The sequence below is a fragment of the Trichophyton verrucosum genome, assembly GCF_000151505.1.
Source record: "Trichophyton verrucosum HKI 0517 chromosome Unknown contig01282_1.f1.exp, whole genome shotgun sequence".
Lineage (NCBI taxonomy): Eukaryota > Fungi > Ascomycota > Eurotiomycetes > Onygenales > Arthrodermataceae > Trichophyton > Trichophyton verrucosum.
Genome location: NW_003315126.1, coordinates 1 through 20,589, shown reverse-complemented (window position 1 = coordinate 20,589; position 20,589 = coordinate 1). Strand labels below are relative to the sequence as shown.

General features: G+C 48.5%; 6 protein-coding genes across 6 annotated transcripts; 4 read left to right on the top strand and 2 right to left on the bottom strand.

Annotated features, from left to right (window-relative positions):
* Positions 1-415: 415 nt before the first annotated feature.
* Positions 416-3,263, top strand: TRV_08069 (uncharacterized protein; the record flags this gene model as incomplete). Its single annotated transcript, XM_003017857.1, has 4 exons — positions 416-1,147; positions 1,218-2,307; positions 2,366-2,788; positions 2,899-3,263. The coding sequence occupies 4 exons, from the start codon at positions 416-418 to the stop codon at positions 3,261-3,263; spliced, it is 2,610 nt and encodes an 869-aa protein (XP_003017903.1).
* A 1,646-nt stretch (positions 3,264-4,909) lies between these two features.
* TRV_08068 (uncharacterized protein) lies at positions 4,910-6,834 on the top strand (the record flags this gene model as incomplete). Its single annotated transcript, XM_003017856.1, has 3 exons — positions 4,910-5,436; positions 5,507-6,144; positions 6,188-6,834. 3 exons carry the CDS (start codon positions 4,910-4,912, stop codon positions 6,832-6,834), a joined length of 1,812 nt encoding a protein of 603 aa, XP_003017902.1.
* A 935-nt stretch (positions 6,835-7,769) lies between these two features.
* On the bottom strand, positions 7,770-8,201 carry TRV_08067 (small nuclear ribonucleoprotein SmD2, putative; the record flags this gene model as incomplete). The annotated part of the gene is made up of 2 exons (XM_003017855.1): positions 7,770-8,022; positions 8,119-8,201. 2 exons carry the CDS (start codon positions 8,199-8,201, stop codon positions 7,770-7,772), a joined length of 336 nt encoding a protein of 111 aa, XP_003017901.1.
* A 1,268-nt stretch (positions 8,202-9,469) lies between these two features.
* TRV_08066 (GATA transcription factor (Ams2), putative) lies at positions 9,470-12,784 on the top strand (the record flags this gene model as incomplete). Its single annotated transcript, XM_003017854.1, has 2 exons — positions 9,470-11,405; positions 11,463-12,784. 2 exons carry the CDS (start codon positions 9,470-9,472, stop codon positions 12,782-12,784), a joined length of 3,258 nt encoding a protein of 1,085 aa, XP_003017900.1.
* Positions 12,785-14,920: 2,136 nt separating this feature from the next.
* Positions 14,921-16,100, bottom strand: TRV_08065 (cell wall glucanase, putative; the record flags this gene model as incomplete). The annotated part of the gene is made up of 2 exons (XM_003017853.1): positions 14,921-15,200; positions 15,283-16,100. The coding sequence occupies 2 exons, from the start codon at positions 16,098-16,100 to the stop codon at positions 14,921-14,923; spliced, it is 1,098 nt and encodes a 365-aa protein (XP_003017899.1).
* Positions 16,101-17,295: 1,195 nt separating this feature from the next.
* TRV_08064 (uncharacterized protein) lies at positions 17,296-18,792 on the top strand (the record flags this gene model as incomplete). Its single annotated transcript, XM_003017852.1, has 1 exon — positions 17,296-18,792. One exon carries the CDS (start codon positions 17,296-17,298, stop codon positions 18,790-18,792), a length of 1,497 nt encoding a protein of 498 aa, XP_003017898.1.
* Positions 18,793-20,589: the final 1,797 nt, after the last annotated feature.

The window sequence follows — 20,589 nt, the reverse complement described above, 5'->3', positions numbered from 1 at the left end:
GGACCAATGATAACATACGAGGGTAAAAGAAAGGAAAAAAAGAAAAGCGTGAAGCCTGGTTGTCCCGTTGATCGTTCTATATTTATTTTATTTCTGAGGTCGCGGAAGGAATAAATTAAACTAACTAACTAGTTACGTGTTTGTCGTGTTTGGTTGCCCAAAGGAGCCACGACTTCACGTGCTTTCGCCGGCCTGGCTCGACTTTCTAATCAAACAACTTCGTCTTCATCGCCGCCGTCTGCCTCCCCCATCCTCCTCCACCAGGCCACTGTTCCACGGGCATGCGAAGCAGCCAGCAGGTCGCGGTTGGCTAGGATTCTATCCTGCTGCTCAGCACCCTTCTCTCTCACGGCTGTCCTGCCCGGCCGCGCTTGTCCTCTCCCACCGCTGGGCTACCTCATATCGATGAAACTTAATGCCTACTCCCTCCTCTGGCGGGAACCGCAAACAAATGGGTAAAAGGAAACACAAAGACTCAAGCCGAGACGAATCGCAAGAAGAGCAGGAACAGAAGCAGCGGACAATCCCGGATCTTTTTAGCAGAGACTACCACAGCACGAACCACAAGCAGGCGCCCCCTCCTCCACAGTCCAACAAGCGGCTACGGCGCAACGAATGCGATCCTGGCCGCGAAACCTCGTCCGAAGAGCTAGCGCCCATCACTGTCGACAAGATGTATAAGTTCACCAGCTCGGACGGCAAGGGGAGTAATGGAAGTGCGTTTGGATTCGCTCGCGCCGACAACCGAGCGCCGCTGGCGAGGACAAGACCGTTCAATTCTTCCAATCCAAGCAGCTTTACACCCCACACAGGTGCAAAGACACTCAAAGTCAAGAATCTGCGCGACACTCCCAAACTCGATCAACAGCTCTATTTTGAAAAAGTGTGGTCACAGCTGGACTCGGCTCTTACGGCAATATTCAACCATGAGAAGCTTCCGTTTTCCTTGGAGGAGCTATACAGAGGTGTGGAGCATGTGTGCAGGCAGGGAAGAGCACCAAATCTGGCGAAAAATCTCAAGGACCGTTGCATGGAACATATATCAGGGACGGTCATGGAATCACTACTTGCCAAATCTACATCCGGAGATGAGGCCGGAATACTGCGGGCCGTGGAAGCTGCATGGACACAGTGGAATGCGCGACTTGTGAGTCCTTCTATACTTCGTCTAGCACAAATTATTGAAGAATAATCACTCTGACTGACCATTTGCTTAGGTGACGGTTCGGTCCATTTTCTACTATCTAGATCAGTCCTTTCTCCTGCATTCTCCCAACAATCCCGTTATATACGAGATGGGTCTTCTTCAGTTCCGCTCATCGGTGTTTTCTGACGAGACCCTGAAATCCAAGGTGTTCAAGGGAGCATGTCTTCTGATCGAGCTGGATAGACTGGAGGATAGCTATGCCGACCCCACCCTGTTAAGAAGTTCTATCAAGCTATTCCACGACTTAAAGATTTACACCAGTCAATTTGAGCCATCAATGCTCGAGAATTCAGCGGCATATTATAGAAATTGGGCAGCAACCCATGTAGCTGAAGACGACTTGGCAAGCTATGTTGAAAAGTCGTATCGGCTCATTGAGCGGGAGATGGCTCGGTGTGACCTTCTCTCATTCGACAGAGGGACCAAACAGAAGTTAGCCGAGCTTCTCGACCATAATTTGATGGCTAATCAAAAACAGTTCCTTCTCCAAGAGGCTGATATCATTAGTCTTCTCCAAGCAAACAATGCCACCGCTTTGGAACGGTTATTCTCCATGCTTGAACGAAAGGGCATGGGCGTGGATGTAAAGTCTGCGTTTAGTAAATATATCGTCCAACAGGGCTCCTCTATTGTCTTTGATGAAGCGCGTGAGGCCGAGATGGTCACTAGACTACTTGCTTTCAAGCAAAGCCTAGATCATATCTGGAGATTTTCGTTTCATAATCATGAACAACTTGGCCATACTCTTCGTGAATCATTTGAAACATTTATTAACCAGCATAAGAAGACTGACTCTAACTGGGGGACAGACAACCCCAAACCCGGTGAGATGATTGCAAAGCACGTCGACCTGTTGCTCAAGGGAGGAGTGAGAGCACTTCAGAATCGTCCAGTTGAGGACATCACCGGCAACTCCAGTCTTACCGATGAGGATGCAGAAATCAATAAACAGCTCGATCAAGTCTTGGACCTCTTCCGATTCGTGCATGGCAAGGCCGTGTTCGAAGCGTTCTATAAGAACGACCTCGCGAGAAGACTCCTGATGGGTAGGAGTGCCAGTGATGAAGCGGAGAAGAGCATGCTCTCAAGGCTCAAGTCAGGTATGTATCGCTTCAATGCATTGTGCATTTGGGGCTTGGCTAACGCAGAAGAGCGCAGAGTGTGGCTCCAATTTCACCCACAATTTGGAGACCATGTTTAAAGACATGGACCTTGCACGGGACGAAATGGCGTCGTATAACGCCTTACTGCGGGAGAAGAACGAACGGTCCAAGATCGATCTCAATGTTAATGTCATATCTGCAACTGCCTGGCCGAGTTACCCGGATGTACCCGTTAACATACCAGACTCGATATCTCAAGCCATCAGCAATTTTGAGGAATTTTATAATAACAAATACAGCGGACGAAGGCTGCACTGGAAGCACACCCTCGCCCATTGTCAGTTGAAAGCACGGTTCCCGCTTGGGGACAAGGAATTGGTTGTGAGCTCGTTCCAGGCCATCGTACTGCTCCTATTCAACGACCTTGCCGGTTCCGAGACGCTATCGTACGATGTTATCAAAAAGGCGTCTGGTCTTTGTAAGCTATTGTACTCTCCTTTTCTCCTCCCTCTTGTCTCCCGTTTGGCCCGGGTAGCTAAGGTGGATCACAACATCGTTCAAATGCTAACAATAGTTTCCTTCTCGTAGCGGATGTGGAGCTGAAGAGAACACTACAGTCCCTAGCATGTGCTAAATACCGCGTTCTCCTTAAAAAGCCCAAGGGCAAAGAGGTCAACGAAGGAGACGTGTTTGCGTACAATGCCAAGTTTGAGGACCAAAAGATGCGGATCAAGATCAACCAGATCCAGCTGAAGGAAACCAAACAGGAGAACAAGACGACACACGAGCGTGTTGCCGCAGACCGACACTTTGAGACACAGGCCGCGATCGTACGCATAATGAAAAGCCGCAAGACCATTACGCATTCAGACCTGGTAGCTGAAGTAATCAAAGCAACCAAGAATCGCGGTCAGCTCGAGCTTGGCGACATCAAGAAAAACATCGACAAGTAAGCCTTGAACACTCTGCTGACTGACAATAAATAGAAAATGCCTTGCTGACACGTGTATGCCAGGCTCATTGAGAAGGACTACATTGAACGAGAAGATAACAACCGGTACAAGTATATTGCCTAGACCAAACACAAACACAGCTTGTTCAAGAAAAAAAAAAAAATAAATAAATAAATAAAAAATTTGATCACCATCTCCTACGACCTTTTCCAAGAAACGACACGAATAGGCCAAAGAAAAGAAATAAAAGAAAAATAATCACATCCAAGAATGACAAACCACCCTCTTTTGGTGCATTTTGAGCGGAGTTCTACGGGGAAAAGACATGCACTTTTTTCATCTCACGAATAATAATATACGCTCGTTGACTTAAACTCTCTCAGCTACCTCCACAACGCCTTTCTCCTATATTTAGTGACTTACGTGATGCCGCCGGTCCAGGCCTTTGAAGTATTATGTATACTAAATGCGACGCAATATCAGCTGGATCTCGAAGCATCAGATGATCAATCAAGCTTCTCCCTCCAAGGCCATATTTGTTATTTTCTCAAGAACTAGTCTCCATCTTCTCTGTTTGCCATGGCCCATCCAGCCAACTGACTGGGCGAGCACCCGCCATCAAGCTGCGATATTCGGCCGACTTTTTCTTTTTTTCTTTACCTATAAAGCTCCTGAACAGCTCTAGAAGCCGAAATCACCGGCACTTCCCGATCCGGTAAGCCGGGACAGCCGCCGGGCGACGCCCAAGGCCGTCCAGCAGCTCTGAAAGCCATGAACGCCCCGGGCAAGGCGCTGGCATGAGATGAGAAGAGGTCGAAGACCTGCGCTGCTGTCCGGCGGGCGTGGCCAGGCACCCAACCCAGCCGGCGGTGCTGCCAGCGGCCGGCCGACGGAGCATCATAGCTCGCCCTCATAATGCCCTGGCCGACATGGTTAGTAACATGCTTGCTCGGCTCGACGTCAGTCCGGGGTAGTTTTAACTAGTGATTGGAACCCGCCGTCTAACCGGCTAACTAGAGCTCCTGACTAGCTGTTCGTTAGCTAGGAGTTTTTCCCGAAGCGCTGTAACAGGCCCACCCGCCACCAAACCAACAGCTTTCGTCTCGTCTTTGCTTTTTCCTCCAACGCATCACGCTCTCTTCTACCTTTTTTTTTTTTTTTTTTTTTTTTTAGATCCCGCAGCAGTCGAAGCATGTTCCTCGACCGGAGTCGCATGTACCTTGGCTTGTCCCACCCGAAGCTTGCGCTGTCCTGATGCTAACTATGGCCGCCGGCAGCTGGTTGCCCCTCCTGGCTTGTCGGGCCTCGCCCCGACGGCCGGGTCGCATGTATCAGGCCAGCACTACAAAGGTCAGCCGGTCACCAGCTCATTCGCGCTCTTCTTTCTCCTCCTCCTCCTCCTCCTCCTCCAGGCACACCAGTCTTCTTCTCTGTACTATATTCTTACTCCTGAGCAGTTGTATCTGTCGTTTTATTCTGTGAGAACCCGGTCTGATTGTCAGATAGCACCCGTCAGATTGCGCAAGCAGCCAGACAACCCGTCCATAGGCAGAGCGTCCTACAGCAAGAGGGAAAGCCATACCGCCATCGCAATGCAGAGTAAGTAGGCTGGCAATTTGCCCTGCAAGGAGTGTGTCCAGGGATCTATGCTGACGGCCTCTCTAGCTAAACACTTCTTCTCGGACCCAACTCACCTGGTCAATTCGGCCCTTCACTCCCTCACCCTAACCAACCCTTCCCTGGCCTTCGACAAACAAAACAAGATCATCTACCGCCGACCATGCAAGGATACCGAGTCCAAGGTGTCCATCATTTCTGGTGGTGGCTCCGGACACGAACCTGCCTTTGCCGGCTTTGTAGGCAAGGGGATGCTAACGGCGTCGGTGGCCGGCACCATCTTTGCTTCTCCGTCTGCCGAGCAGGTCAGGAGGGCCCTGCTACAACGAGTTGATGGCTCCAAGGGCGTCCTTGTCATTGTCATGAACTATACGGGTGACGTCATGAATTTTGGACTTGCCGCCGAAAAGGGGAACGCAGCGGGCATCAAGACCGAATTCTTCGCTATCAGTGATGACGTCGGTGTTGGTCGTGAGAAGGGCGGAAAGGTTGGCAGAAGAGGAATTGGTGGTGGTGTCATGGTTCTGAAGATCGTCGGTGCTCTTGCTGAGACAGGGTGAGTGTTGATCCCTCTCTTTCATCCTGCATATCTGATTCGATGCTAATACATATATTGTGTGTTTAAGTGCATCTCTGGAAGAGGTTTATGCTACAGCTCAACTTGCCAATAACAACCTTGTCTCCGTTGGCTCTTCTCTGGAACATGTCCATGTCCCAGGCCGAGACATGCCGGACCCGAATTCAGACGACCTGGTGCCCCACGGTGAGGTAGAGGTCGGCATGGGCATTCATAACGAGCCTGGCTCCCACCGTATGAAGGTCACTGCAGAAGAAATGATACAGACCATGCTCATGCAGATGCTTGACCAAAATGATAAGGAGCGAGCCTTCCTCAAGTACAGTTCCTCGGACAGGTTTGTCCTTCTCATCAACAACCTAGGAGGCGTGAGCACACTAGAGTTGTCCGCCCTTACCGCTGAAGTAGTCCTTCAGTTAGAAAGAGATTACAAAATTAAGCCCGTGAGGACGATCCAGGGCACGTTCTTGACCAGTCTCAATGGCATGGGTTTTAGTATCTCTCTCCTCCGTCTTGCAGACACCGGACTGGGTGCAGGCAAATCGTTTCTCGAACTACTAGATGCTCCCTCGGAGGCAGTTGGCTGGGCTGCCCCAATCCAAACCTCCACTTGGGACAACCAGACATCCGCCTCCTTCGAGTCAGCAAGCAGCCCCCGTGCCGTCGAAAAGCCCTCAAACCTCACCCGTATGTACCTTCTCCTTCGTTGCATCTAACTATACATACCCAGCTAACTCGGTTATACCAGTTGATCCTGCCATCCTCAAAAAGGTTCTTTCCTCGGGACTTGACCGAGTTATTAAGGCGGAACCCCTTGTCACCCGCTATGACACTATAGTTGGAGACGGTGATTGTGGAATTGGGCTCCAGCGCGGTGCAGAAGCCATTCTCAAAGAAATCAATGACTCCTCCACACCCCTCACGCCCGACATTCTTGCCACCTTGCATCGCATTATTGACGTCGTCGAAAACACCATGGACGGCACCAGCGGTGCCATCTACGCCATATTTCTTAATGCCCTTGCCCACGGCCTCCGTGCACAGGACAAATCTACCCCAGCGACTGTAACATCAACCATATGGGCTAATGCGCTCCAGCACTCCCTCAAAGCCTTGGCCAAATACACGCCTGCCCAACCCGGTGACCGAACGCTTATGGACGCATTGTCACCTTTCATCAACACCTTGATTGAAACAGAAGATATCCGAAAAGCCGCTGCGGCAGCGAGCCAGGGCGCTGAGGCTACCAAGATGATGAAAGCCAGCCTTGGAAGGGCTGTGTACGTTGGTGGTGAGGACGAGTGGGTTTGCAAGATCCCTGACCCTGGTGCGTATGGTCTCAGTGAGTTCCTGGACGGTATAGCTGAGGGTATATGATCTCATCTATACTTCTTTCTTTTGGCGTCTCCTTTTGCAACTTCATTTTGGGTATAATATCTAGTAAATAATATGCGACTAATATCTAAGTTAATTTGGTTCATTCCCCTCTCCCTTTAACCCCCCTCCCCCACCTCCTCATTTCTCTAATTTTTCCGGCATTACTCTTTGTATCAATCTTCAGTATCTCCGTTTTCGCATGTATATAATGTCGATATACCACCTCTATATTAATACTCTTGAAAACTCCGTCTTACAAACTTGGGGAGGGGGTATATCTGCTTTGACGTAGCACGTGACTAGCTGAGCCGCAAGGTGAAGGCTCAAATAAGGTGCGAAAGGAAGAGTCGCAATGTTCACTCCGCCTTTTAATAATCAAGGCTGTATGTTTCATCATATTCTGGGGATTTTGTATCTTCTCCAGGGCTACTATATCACATAAACCCTAACCTTCCGCCAAGTGTAACAAAGGACCGGTGCAGACTATCCGGTCCATCCCACCACGGACTCCATGTGAAAAAGAAATCGCGAATCAAAACAGTATGGATTTTGAGAAGGAAAGGAGGGAAACAAGAAACGCCAAAGACGCCGACATGCTGGATTAGTGACTTCCATGACATAGCTTTAATATGGAAGCAAGGCATCACTTCACGGGCCAGGCCTGCGTCCCGCGACACCAGAGCGATTTGTTGCGTCATGATTACCGCTTTGGGGTGGAGAGATCTAAGTAGGCGGGAGTCTAAGTCATATGGAGGTGACAGATTGGCGAATGTGTGCGGACCGCGCAGTGTAGAGCTAAGAAAGGACCAAAACGAAGCTCAACTCAGAAGTACCAGGATAACTGAATCGCCTCTCAAGAACCTAGATAGCCGAGTAAGTATAGTGTCGTCGCATATACGGTGAGAAGGGAAGGTCCGGGCAAACTTTGCGTAGACTTACATCTTGCTGATGAAGCGATCTTTATTGACGCCTTTGCCCTTGCCACCCTTGGGCTTCTCAGTCCACATCTCCTTGACGTTCTCTAGTACCATGTTACAGTGACGATCAAAAGCCTTTACACGCGCAAGTAGCTTGCGGTTGTTCCGACATGAGATCAAGACCTGCGAGTGGGCACGGGTAGCTGTTTGGAGGATTGAAAGCGGACCGGTGGTGAGCTCATGTTCTTCGAGAACAGAGACTTCGTATTCACTATAGCCCGTACTAGGTTAACTCATCGCCCATCACCATTATTAATTCATTGCGCGAGGAACAAAGTGAGCTGGAACGGGTTCGGATGCCAAGAACAGAGCAATAAGTGGTTGTCCGGCTGTGGTGTGGTTGAGGTTGGCGATAGCTTCAAGTTTGACGGGAAGGATAGTTTGGGACATTCAAAGGACCAATGGAACGTACGTCAGCTCGCTGCGAGGCTTGTTAAGCAGATCTCTAGAGAACAAGAGCCCAGATGTTAGCAGGTATGCGGCAATGCGCTGTAGCAGCAAGGCCGTCTATTGCGCGGGGGGAAGACCGGTTGAGTCATCTGATTCGACAGTGAATGGGAGCCTGCTTACTGAATCTTGGTGTCGGACATCTTGGGAAAAGCTATAAAAAGGCAGCAACGGTACGCTCCTTCGTGTCGACGTCTTTCCTTGCTTCGGGCTCTTCTTCTTTGCGTTCGTCTTTCTCCTGCGTCTTCGCAGCAAAAAAAGTCAACAAGCCCTAAAGCTTTCTTATATCACGTGATTATTAGGTAATCGCCAAGCTTCAATACCGATTCTGGTTAGCGTGTCACGCGTCGGCGGCTTATTTTTCCAAACCGGAAGGCGCGTTGGACCTGGCGCGTCACTAGTCCCTATCAAGAAATCTGCTTCCCATTCACGCGCGCTTAGGTCAGCAATCTCGAATATCGCGTTTGGCTTCACGACTTTCGATCGTCTCTTAACTCCAACCTCTTCTTCTCCGCCTCCAACGCCTCCCTACTCTTCCTCTTCTCCCTCTCCCCCACACACACGCGGTTGCTAGGCTGAGCTCGCGTGAGAGGGAGACCATTGAAGGGGTTGCTTCCATTTGTTTTTCATTTGTCTTTTTGGTCTTCGTTCTCATTAGATACATGTTCTATTACTGCAACTCCAGCCAATCCTGACATTGCCATATTTACACTTCGCTGCTGTCCTCACGTTATGAAGCCTGCCAGACTACCAGGCACAGACATCAAACTTATGCAGTGACTCATTCACTGAGGCCATCGATTCGTTTCTATTTGCACCCGCCGACTGCTACCTTGAACCCTTTAGCTTCCTCGACATACAACCTTGCAAGCAGCCTACACCAGAAAGGGATTGTCTTCGCCTTAATTTTCTGTGGCTCCTTCTGATACCCGACTTTGCAGTCAGAAAATGGAAAACGAGGAAGGAATCTCTGTCCGGCCTATGAGGCGTAAGTATTCCCGGGTGGCCCAAGGACTAAGTTGTGAATACTAATCTTCTCTATAGTTAAGGTCCTCTACACGTTCGATAACGAAAGCAAAACCAACTGTCTTGCCAGGTGGCCGCATATTTTAGATATCCAAACTGCCTATCTTGATGAAACAACACAGGTTGGCGTGATTGAGCTAAAAACTTGCATTCAAACTATTGTCTCCGCAAGGTAAGGCAATGGCATGTCCTCTCTTTGGGAGAAAAAAAAATTTTTTTCTAACACGCCTCTTAGCCCTGAATTGGTTGCAAAGCTCGGACGAGATTATACAGTCTACGCGTACGACTATTCTGAATATGAAACTCCCTTGGTCGGTCAGGGAATGCTTTCCTGGGTTTTGGCCTCTGCCTCGCCAACGCCAAATGCCCCCGCACACCAATCCAAGACCATTGTCACGGGACGAGTTTGCAAAAACACTGGATTATTCGCTAGAGGTGCACAGGAGACCCTTGAGGTCAAGCTCCGTCTCGTCCCTGTACCAACTGTTCTCCAGAGTGAATATCTTGAGAGTATGCAAAAGTACCGCGAATTAAGCAATCTCATACCACATGATTTTGACGCTCAGGCCTGGACAGCCTTCCTGAAATCAAACCCTGGGCTACTTTCGGGCAGCAGCTCATCCCAGAATGCAGCTGAATCAGAACACACACCCCTGGACAGATCAGGCCTGGAGAAGTTGCAGCAGCTCTTAAGCGATGGCTCGACGCCACGTGAGCTGCCTACTGTTGGGCCTGGGAGCTTCCGCGCTGATTCCCCAGCCCATTTCTCTCACAACCCCCCAAGCCGTGCCTCAACGCCAGGAGTAGCTATGTCTACAAACCAACAAAAGAGACCCGTGGACGAAATAAATCGGCCTGGGTCAAGAGCTTCTATACTCAACCCAGATTCGTATAGGACTTCTAGCCGAAGGGGTTCTATTATGTCCAACTACGGCAGTGGGGATGAAGCCACAGAAGGACCAGCCCCAAAGAGAGCGAAACTGGTTCGAACTGATATTTCTGGCGACGTGAACACAAACATTGAACGCCAACCTAACTCCCTCCGAGTGGCCGCAAGCACGGCTGCGTCTGTAAGGATTCACCGCCCAACACCAATTACTCAGACCAGTCACTCGCTGCTATCAAACGAGGAACCCGTTCGACCACCCACACCCGTGCCATCACTTACCCAAGGTCCCACTCGCCGAAATCGAATTGCTCCCAGCAATTTGCGCCGTCAGTCCTTGGGCCGATCTGACTTCTCACAGAACTCTCCTCTGATAGCCCCAATGCCCGTGTCGAATAGCCGCCTGGCTTTTGACTCACAGGCCACATCTCCGGAGGAGCCTCAGTACGGCATGTTTACCGATACGCCTTTTAATATGCCTTCATCCCCTCCTATCATGGAAACCAATTACGCCCAGGCTTCAAGCCCCGGTCTTCCTCCATTGTCTGACCATGACTCAGGCTTCTTGAGTGCTCAGTTCGATTCGTTAATTGATGACGACGCTAATCAAAATGACCGGATATTACAACAATCCACAGAACAAACCAAAACAATGTTAGGTAGTGCTCAGCTCGAAAGCTCTGCTGGGGATTCTGCTCCGGTACTCCCACCCCAACCGCCCAGGATGTCAAATTCACGCCCCTCTTCGAGAGCTAGCATGAAATCCGTTAAATCTATAGCGCCTGCCACCCAAAGAGCTAGTGTCCCGGCTAGTGACCCCATCAGGCCTCCCCAACCCTGGCAACCACAAACTCAACCACTCCATCCTCTAGCAAGTGAATTCCCTCTTGTGTCCACTCCTGGCTCAAGTCAGCACAATTCCAAACCTCGCAGCGGAGCTGGTGCTAAACGGACGAAACAAGTCCAAGCCCGTCTCGAGCAATGCATCCGCGAAGGCACAGTTCCTCCGTATTGCGAAAACTGCGGTGCTATTGAAACTCCGACCTGGCGTCGTGCCCACTCGAAGGTTATTCCAGCAAATGCTGAGCAGGCTGAAGCGTATAACAGCGATCCGACTATCCTTTTCTGGGAACCGTCTGAACCTGAAGAGGACGGCTCCCATAATTCGATCAAGATATATAAGAAATCACTCGCCCATGATGATTTAGACTTCGTTCAACTCCTCCTTTGCAACTGTGAGTATTAAGAAACTCTGATGATATATATTTGCCATGTGTTTTAACGTATTTTAGCATGTGGATTATGGCTCTACAAATTCAAGAGCATGCGTCCCGAGCACAAATGGCACAAAGTCGTCCCAAAAGAAAAGCCGAAACGAAAATTGAAACCCATAAGACCTCAACCATTGGAGACTCGCGCTCGGCGCAAGGCTCGTAACGCTACAGGAACAGAGTCCTCGCCAGGCCCTTCAGATGCTTCATCTCCGGAAGGCGATGAGGGTGCCACTACACAGGCGGAGAATGATACCCAACCAGAAGTTGATGCTGAGGCCAATAAAGGTAACTCAAAGCAGACTGAGAAAGTGAGGGCCAGTAGCGCTGAGCCACTTGAGTCAGCAGAGAAGCATGATCGTTGGCGCGACCAAGATCCGTTCGAAGCATTAAGACGAGCCATTCAGTCCAGCCCTGCTAGAAATATGAATTCGTGCAAGACCCAGTTCTCAGAGGCACAACTCACTCCCAAGCCAGTTCGTAGAGCATTGTTCCCTTCGAATAAAGATGGCGAATCCATGAGGTCTCTTAGCGACTCCGTGATTAATGGCTTACGTCGAAGTCCCCGATCAACCCACAAGAAACCAACAGGGCCGTTAGGTCAAGAAAACGTTCCACAAACCCTTGCTGATGGCCTTGATCACCTTTTCAGGGATGCAGACGATGACAACACGCTGGATTTCCCTGGTAGCCCAACTCCAAATCGTCGGAATAGGTCCATCCGGTCCAAAAAATTACACGATGCTATAACCAATGCATCCCCATCCCAGAAAGCGGCTCGCGCTCTAACCCAGGGCTCGAAGGATGACAGCTTTCAACCTGACTCGACAAGCCCATCTAAAGGGCTCGATACTTTGGATAACATGGTTCTTACTTTCTTGGCCTCTGAGGCGGATTCGTTTGCTCATGCAGACTCCCTATTCCAGTTCGATGCACCGAAAACTCCCATCAGTGATAGCTGGGCAAACTGGGATCCGAATGACTGCATCCCTCAGAACGACCAAACGTCTAATCTGCCTCAGAAAGACGTTACTTGTACCCCTAAGTCGAGGGACAAGGCTAAATCAGGGAATAACAATCCCGAGACTCCGAGACGCGCTCGCAGTGTCCCGCCCATCTCACCTTTCAAGTCTTTGCTTGATAGCGAAATCAATGAGATTTCAAATCTTCCAGAGTCAGAAATATTTGACCCTGGCTCTCTTTTTGATTCGCATTTAACGAATTCATGGTCGAAGGATAACACTAATGCTTCCCCTCGGGCTAATGGCGCCATGGAAGGCCTTGACCCAGCCGTCTTCGCGGCAATGATTCAAGAAATTCGGGATTCTGCTAGAAGTCAATAAATCATTGCATTAGAATGCGGAACTTCCTATCTCCATCCCACCATTCCCTCTTTCACTCCTTTTTCTCCTTTTCTTAAACACAAATGACCACTAATGACCAGTGTCATTTGGATGGTACCGTTCCAGCCGTGCACCCTTTGCCGGTAAAGGTCTATTTATTGGATTGTCTCTACTGTTTTACTGTTTTCCCAACCCTTTATGTTTATGACGATACCTTGTAGAATATTAACGACTCCATGTTACTAGCGATGCATAACTTTGAGAAGAGCGTTGGTTGGGTCGACTGTACTTGCTACCAGTGATCAGGACCACACGCTTTATTCTATGATACTGCTTCCTTTCAATAGATAGCAATTATATCTATTTCTGTCCGAAGGATTCATTAAGTAACAATCGGTATTTAATTTTATGTTAGATTAAATGATGGTGATCTACTGTCAGACCTTGTTGTAAAGGTTTCCTCCGTCGTACGATATATACTTTATTTAATTACTCGAGGTTCATGTATTAATACTGGCAAATCTTAACACTGGATGGAAGTTGACTTTAATATTCATATTATCATGACTCGAGAGCACCCAATAAATCCCAGAATAACTATCGAGTACTATGATGTTCACCACCTAGACAACAGGCAAGGGACCAGATGTATATCTGTATTTCCATACTTTTTTTCTTTTTTTCTTTTCTTTTCTTTTCTTTTTTTTTTTTTCCTAAAAAAATATTCCAGCAAATACACATCAAGACCAAGCTGGTGTGCTGTCCTTTTTGGCTAGTAAAATATGCCACTTTACTTGACCTGGTGCAGATTTGCAGGTAGCTATTTACGCCATAGGTTGCCCATCATGCACCTCGAATAACCTCAACCCGAGTCGTAAAAAATAGTCTTGAACCTATGAGTATTTTCCACAACTTGCTCATAGATCTTATAGTCTGTTATATTGGCACGATCAGTTAATTATGTTTAATTTCCAGGGAAGGAGAACCACGTTGGATAAACCCACCAACTTCATGCGGGCTGCCACAATCTGTCGCTCCAAATACTCTGAGACCAAGACTCTACATCAAGATTAGCCACGGTACTGGTTTCTGGGTAATCCATTAAGCCTCGCGTTTTCATTCTAGGGAAATGCTTACACCCTCGACTTCGACGACTTTTCCAACCACATCGACCATTCGATCCATCTGTAGATGGGAATCTCTGTTTAATATGAGGGTGATGTCGCCGTGATCACCGCAAGTAATAGTAGCATATTCTCCACGTAATGAGGATACTCTGCCTAGTATCCGTACTGCACTCGGCATTCGACCGCTTGTTGGGCCAGAAGAATAAAACTGTTGAAGATATTCGGGGAGAATGCGGGGGGTCACGAGAGACATTATTTTTGCGATTGACAGCCAACACTGATTTATTTCGAGTAGAATAGAGAGCACACGGGTATCTCAATCTCTTGCTCAGCTTTATAATCTGTACTGTGTCTCGGTTCTTGGATCTTCGTTGTCATTGATATCAACATCCCGCTTCCAGCCAGCAGAGCAGGTAAGGTTCATTTGACAGCGAGACGCGTCGGACGCGTTGATGACTAAGATTAGTCATTACGGAATAGGATTATATTTAAGCCGAGATTGGATGAGGCTGAACCTTAAGACGACGGGAGGGAAAGGCAACGGAAACGGCAACAACGGGAACTCCTCCCAAACATTCACAAAAAGACACATCCTTGAGACAGTTGAGTGGTCATTGAGAAGGTCTTTGAAATAGTATTAAACAAGTTATTTGCTATACACAGGGCCCCCTTCCATTATGCAAGCATTTCGCTTTCATAATCGTGCTCAGAAAAGAAGTAACCAACAATATATTCACCAAAGCAATCTTGTGGCATGGACCAAAACTCGATCGAGGGGCACTCCGCAACAAACAGGACCAAGAAATACAGGAGAAAACAGAGGTTCAAAATACTCGAGAAAGGCGAGGTAGGAGGAACTCGGAGGGGGGGGGAATGTTGTCCGCACTACGGAGTAATAGTGCAGAGATGGGCGGAACACGTATATGACAGTTGGGAGTTTTGGACCAGCCAAATAGGGGATCGTGTGGGAATTGAAAGCCAGCAATTTGAGAAGGTGTAGAATGGTTTATCAACTACCGACCGGCTTATATTTGTGGTTCCACTGAGTCCTCATGGCCATGACGTTGTTTTGGTCTTCAACAAACTTGCTGTTTTCCATGGAGAACTCTCGTCGTCCAGCTCTGCGTTGCTTGACGCAGCAAAATGCTATGATCGCCATACCCAGAATGACTAGTCCACCAATTGAAGCAAAAATAGCGATTTTGGCCGCGGCGGGTAGTTCTCGCCATCTCTGTGCCAGAGACTTAGGTGGGGGCTTGTTAATCTCATTTGCGATGTCGGAAACACCACTAGACAGAATCATTAGTATCGACCATGCAAAAACATGACCACTGTCATCGAGGCAACTGGGGCGAAGAAACAGCAACTTACTCTATCACTTTAATGCTCTGCCAGTCGCCTGACCTGTCGGAATATGAATATTCCTTCCCTTTATGTGCGTCAACAACCTTCAACTCCTTGACGCTCATGATATACGGCGTTTTCTCATAGTCGATTTCACCTCCTGCCCACTCAATAACCCCTTTCTTGTTCTGCGGATCTCCACCAGGCCAGATACCCAGTCGCACAGTGGAGGGAGTTTGAGGAAAGTTTTTCCCTCCAAGAGCTTCTTCGTACTTCAAGGTTCGGACAAGAACGGTATCAATATACCATTCGATCTTCTCTGGTGTCCAGTTGACGGTATAGTTATGGAAGTCGTCCATGGCTCCTTTAATGTCGAAGGTCTTACCGCGGTCATAGGAAGTAGTGTTTCCCTTGCCGAAGTAGTTGGTTTGAACTTTGTCTGGCTCCGAGCCAACCCATTCCCAATCAATTTCATCCAACACTTCTGATTGAATGACAATACTACTAACAACTCCTCGTCCAGTTGCAGCCTTCATATGGACTTCGACGGTACCGAAAAATATATAGAAGAATGACTGAATAGTTGGCGAATCGAGCGCCTTGTGGATTGTGAAGTTGGAACCAGCATCGGAGATTTCGACAATACCGCTGGTAGCATTCCAGACATCAGGATTCAGTGAGCTGTTGAGATAGGTGGTATAGTTCTGGCCCAAAGCCGGGGCATTGGGGCAATCATCCTTTTCCAGGGGATTGCAGTACGTGAATGTCTGGGCGACGACGGGAGATAGGAGACAGGCGAAAAGCCCCAACGACGATAGGACGGAAATTCTTCGAGAAGCCATCATGGTGAGACGTGATACGACGTTCGTTAGAATAATGGCAGCAGAGAGGTGCACAAAAGAATGAAAAGACGTCTGCGGATTTGCCGTGGAGGCTCCTTTTTTTTTCTTTTTAAAGAGAGGACGCTATCATGAATCAGTGCGACCGAAAGGACATGAATGAGAGACAAGAGGCCACGCCCCTCGGAGGGGGAAAGACTGATAGCAGCTGGTGGTTATGGTGAATATGAGAGAAGGAATTCGATGTCAAACGATCGAACTTCGATGGCACCCCCTTCCCATCGTTATTATTATATGACGGGGGCTTTCGGACCATGAAACAGCACCCGACTGCCTCATGCTGGTTGGTCTATGGTGGATCCACTTGGCATTAGGTTGCGACTGGGACCTGACCACTAAGCCCTCTGCAGCTTAGTACCCCCAGAAGTGGTTGAGATTCAAGGAACAAAGATAGGCTATTATTGGAGAGCAAAAAAGGGGGGCAGGCCTTATTTTCTGCAGAGACCCCCTGAGATCGTCTGCAAGATGGATGTTGAAGAAATGGAGCAATCACGTCCAGGGCCCTCAGAAATGCTCAAAGTCACACAGCTCATCACAGGGCATCCGGAGTAATCGATAATCCACGCATAGATCGTCATGAATTCCTGGCTCCATCCCTTGACTTACTTTCCTTTACCCCCTTGCTGCCTCTCGTCAAACAGGCGAAGGACTGGCAAATTTCGGCTGAAACTCTTTTGCCTGAGGCCGCCCATTCCGCCACAAGGCAGGCTATACCGCTCGCTTCACTTGGCAACCTCATCAGTGGCCAAAGAGAAAAAGCCTTCTCCTCTCTCGCCCGTATAGACACTTAATCACACTTTATCGGCTGCAAATCACTGAAACTATAAAAAGGCGTATCACGTGAAGATGTCTTATGAGTGGACGGGCGGTAACCGAATCCGGATCATAGATAATGTTAATCCGGGCACATGGAATGGATTGGATGGAACCTAACTTACCTTAGGTAATCTAATGAATATATGATTACTAATAATGCGATTATCGATAAACTAGTTACGTGGTCCAAGCTTCAGCTTTCTGATACGAAGAAAAAGACCTCTCTAGTCAGTTCAAAAGGACACACCCACCACAGCTGTCTCCCTTTCACTACCATGTTTATTGTCATATAGCTATATATAGCTATATATCTATATCAATAAGCATGGCTCCGCCTTCGTTTCCGAGTTTTGGCCGTGGCACAGCCGCGAAGCGCATGCAACCAGCAAAACGGTACAGACCCGGCAAGCCTATCGCAGATGAAGTTGAATCGTCCGAAGAGGAAGAAGAGGAAGAAGAAGAGGAGCAGCCAGAACAAGTACCGCAAAGTCGTCCTCCTCCAAGCTCTAGGAACATTACTTCTGGCGTTCGGCAAGTCAAATTGGAGGAGGAAGAGGAGGCAGAAGATGAAGAAGGGTTTGTAACTGAAGAGGAGGAAAATGTTGACGATATCCCTTCTAAGCCCCAAGCACACGCTACTTCCGATAGACCTCCCGCTAGTTCAGTGCTGGTAAAGAAAGAAGAAGCGGAAAAATCAGAAAGCGAGGATGAGTCAGAGGAGGAATCAGGTTCAGAGGAGGAATCAGAAGAAGAGTCCAGTTCGGAGGACGAAGGTCCAAAGAGGCTGCTACTTCGCCCAACATTTATAAAAAAAGGCGACCGTAAAGCCACAGCAGGTTTAAACAATGGTGGTCATCTTGCGACCTCATCATCTGCCCTGGACCCCGATGCGGAAGCTGAAGAACTCAAACGGCGGAAAGACAAAGCAGACTTGCTGATTCGTGATCAATTAGAAAGGGATGCTGCCGCTCGGATAGCTGGTAGAAAGACGTGGGACGATGACATTGACGAATCCGGTGCAGGGGTTGATGAGAACAATATTGACGATACAGACGGCATTGACCCAGCTGCCGAATTAGCCGCCTGGAAACTCCGCGAGCTCAAGCGTGTTAAGCGCGAACGGGAAGCCATTGAGATGGCCGAAAAGGAACGAGAAGAGATCGAACGCCGTCGTAACCTAACTACTGAGGAACGAGAGCGTGAGGATCGTGAATTCATTGACAAGCAAAAGGAGGAACGCGAGGCCGGAAGAGGAAAGGCTGGGTTCATGCAACGATATTTCCACAAGGGCGCATTCTTTCAGCCTGACTCGGAGAAACATGGTCTCACTGAACGCGACCTTATGGGTGGCCATTACGTGGATGAAATTAAGAATCGCGAGGCTTTGCCAGAGTACCTCCAAGTAAGGGATGCAACCAAGATTGGACGCAAAGGCCGAACAAAGTATCGTGATTTGAAGACAGAAGATACTGGAAGATGGGGCGTCGAAAACTATTATCGGTCAAATGCGCCTGCAAGCAGTGCTGCTCGATTTGGTATTAAAGACGAACGATTCCTCCCCGATAATAGGGATGGAGGCTTCAGGAGGCCATCCGGGCCATCCGGGCCATCCGGAGCAAATGCAAGTGTAGTTAAAGAACGCCGCCGTCCTCGCTCTAGATCTCATTCTCCTCCCCGTCGACGAGACCACTCAAGGTCAAGCTCAAGATCTCCTTCGCGAAGAGATCGGCATCGTGATGATAATGACAGAAGCCGAAGGAAACGCAGCCCTTCGCCATACCACGATCGTGATAAGAGACGGAGAGTAGACTCCGTATCATAGCATATACCTTTTCAATTATTTCTTTCATAGCACTAATTTCATTTTACGCATTGTTGGGAGCCTGGGTTTAAAATGTATTTTAGCATGGGTTTAACGGAAGTGTCCTCAAAATGGATATCATTTGGCATCAACATTCAATCACCCGTCTTGACTACAGACCAATGCCCAACATCGTCTCATTATACGCTGGAACCGAAATGTGACCCCGTACGTGTAATAGGCTGAACTTCAAGAGCTCTGTATATTTGAATAAGCACCCTACCTCCCAAAGTTGACCCTCCCCACCTTTCTAAAGGTAGATTCCCTAACCGTGAACGCCACGCTCTGAAAGAAAAGATAACGCATAAATGCCCCAGAAATGCATGATCCGAAAGAAATCTCCTTTCGATCAATAGCTGAAATGGAAGCCTTATGGCAATAAATTGAGGAACGATCATTTAATCCCAGCACGCTCCAAAGTCTTTTCTCTTTCCATAACAGAGTCTCCAAATTTCACTAGAAACACAGTTCGACTTGGCCAAATATCATTTCCTTGATTGTGAGCGGTCACAGAAGCTTCAAACCCGCAGCCGTCGCATACGCCCTCAATAATACCGGCTACAAAGGCCGCACAATTCAACATATTCATTTCTTTTGGCACAGATATGTATGTATTCGTTAATGGGTCGTTGTCCGTAATCATATATTCGTTTGGTGTGTTTGGAGAGACAGAATGTTCAAGAGCATCCGCTGGACGTGAAAACAGGAGCTTCCATAGGGGTCCATGAATCAGCTGGAGGAGTGGAAGGATGCGGAGCGGCCTGACAGGTTGGTTGCTTGAGGACGACTGAGACGTCAAGGTACTCGTTGTCGACGAGCCAGTCAAGGATCGATATAGAAGCAGGTCTAGTAGACGGAGTCCAAGAGGGTAGCCTTGTTCGTTAAGCCTATGTAGTGGATTATTAGTAAAAACTAACCTCGATGTATTTCTAGCAAGATGCAATATCTTTACCGTTTTTCTAGGTCTTGGATTCCTGTAACTCTTCTTTGGGCATATACCACCATCTCAGAAAAGATATAACCAAAGCTGGCCTTGCTAAGCTCCGCATTTCGCGTACGGTTCAAATTCCGGTCATATATAGTCTTGCGATTAGAGGGAACCCGTAGTCCTGTTGAGGGTTGGCTCTGTGACGGCTGCGGCGAACGCGGGGGGGCTGTTTGTCCTCCTTGTCCACTTAACCCAGCACCCGCAATCGCACTTGCAGAGGAGGCGTGCCCATGGGCCTTTGGAGGCGCGCTCATCGTAGCTTATTGTGAGGGATGATGTCCAGATTCCGTCAATAGGGTGGGATAACCGAGCCCTGTCCGTTACGAGGACAAACCTGGGGGTTCGGTCGCAGCGTCGCGAGCGTAATAGACCTTCGTGGCCAGTAATTTAGCAGGTAGGGAATGGTCGCTCAAAGTCAGGACGTATTCTCTAGTCAATTGGTTGTTATTTGAACCTTTGCGATGTTTGTGTTGTGGAAGACGTTAAGTTGGGTTAACTAGTTAGTTGAGGAAAGCTCCCGTGAACATCGCCAAGCCGAGATCAAGCGTCCGCTTATATAGGTAGCTTGTTACGCACCACGCCATGAACTGCAGCAAGCCAACCGTTGACAGTTTTGATTTGACTATTTATTGTGTTATGTAAATATCGAGACCCTCGGATTGCAATCTATTTGTGGCCTGACGTGTTGGGCGGGATATAGTCCATGTTATCCATTAAGTTCTTATACCAACTTGGATTCTTCCAGTTGCCTCCCCATGCTTTTTCAAAAA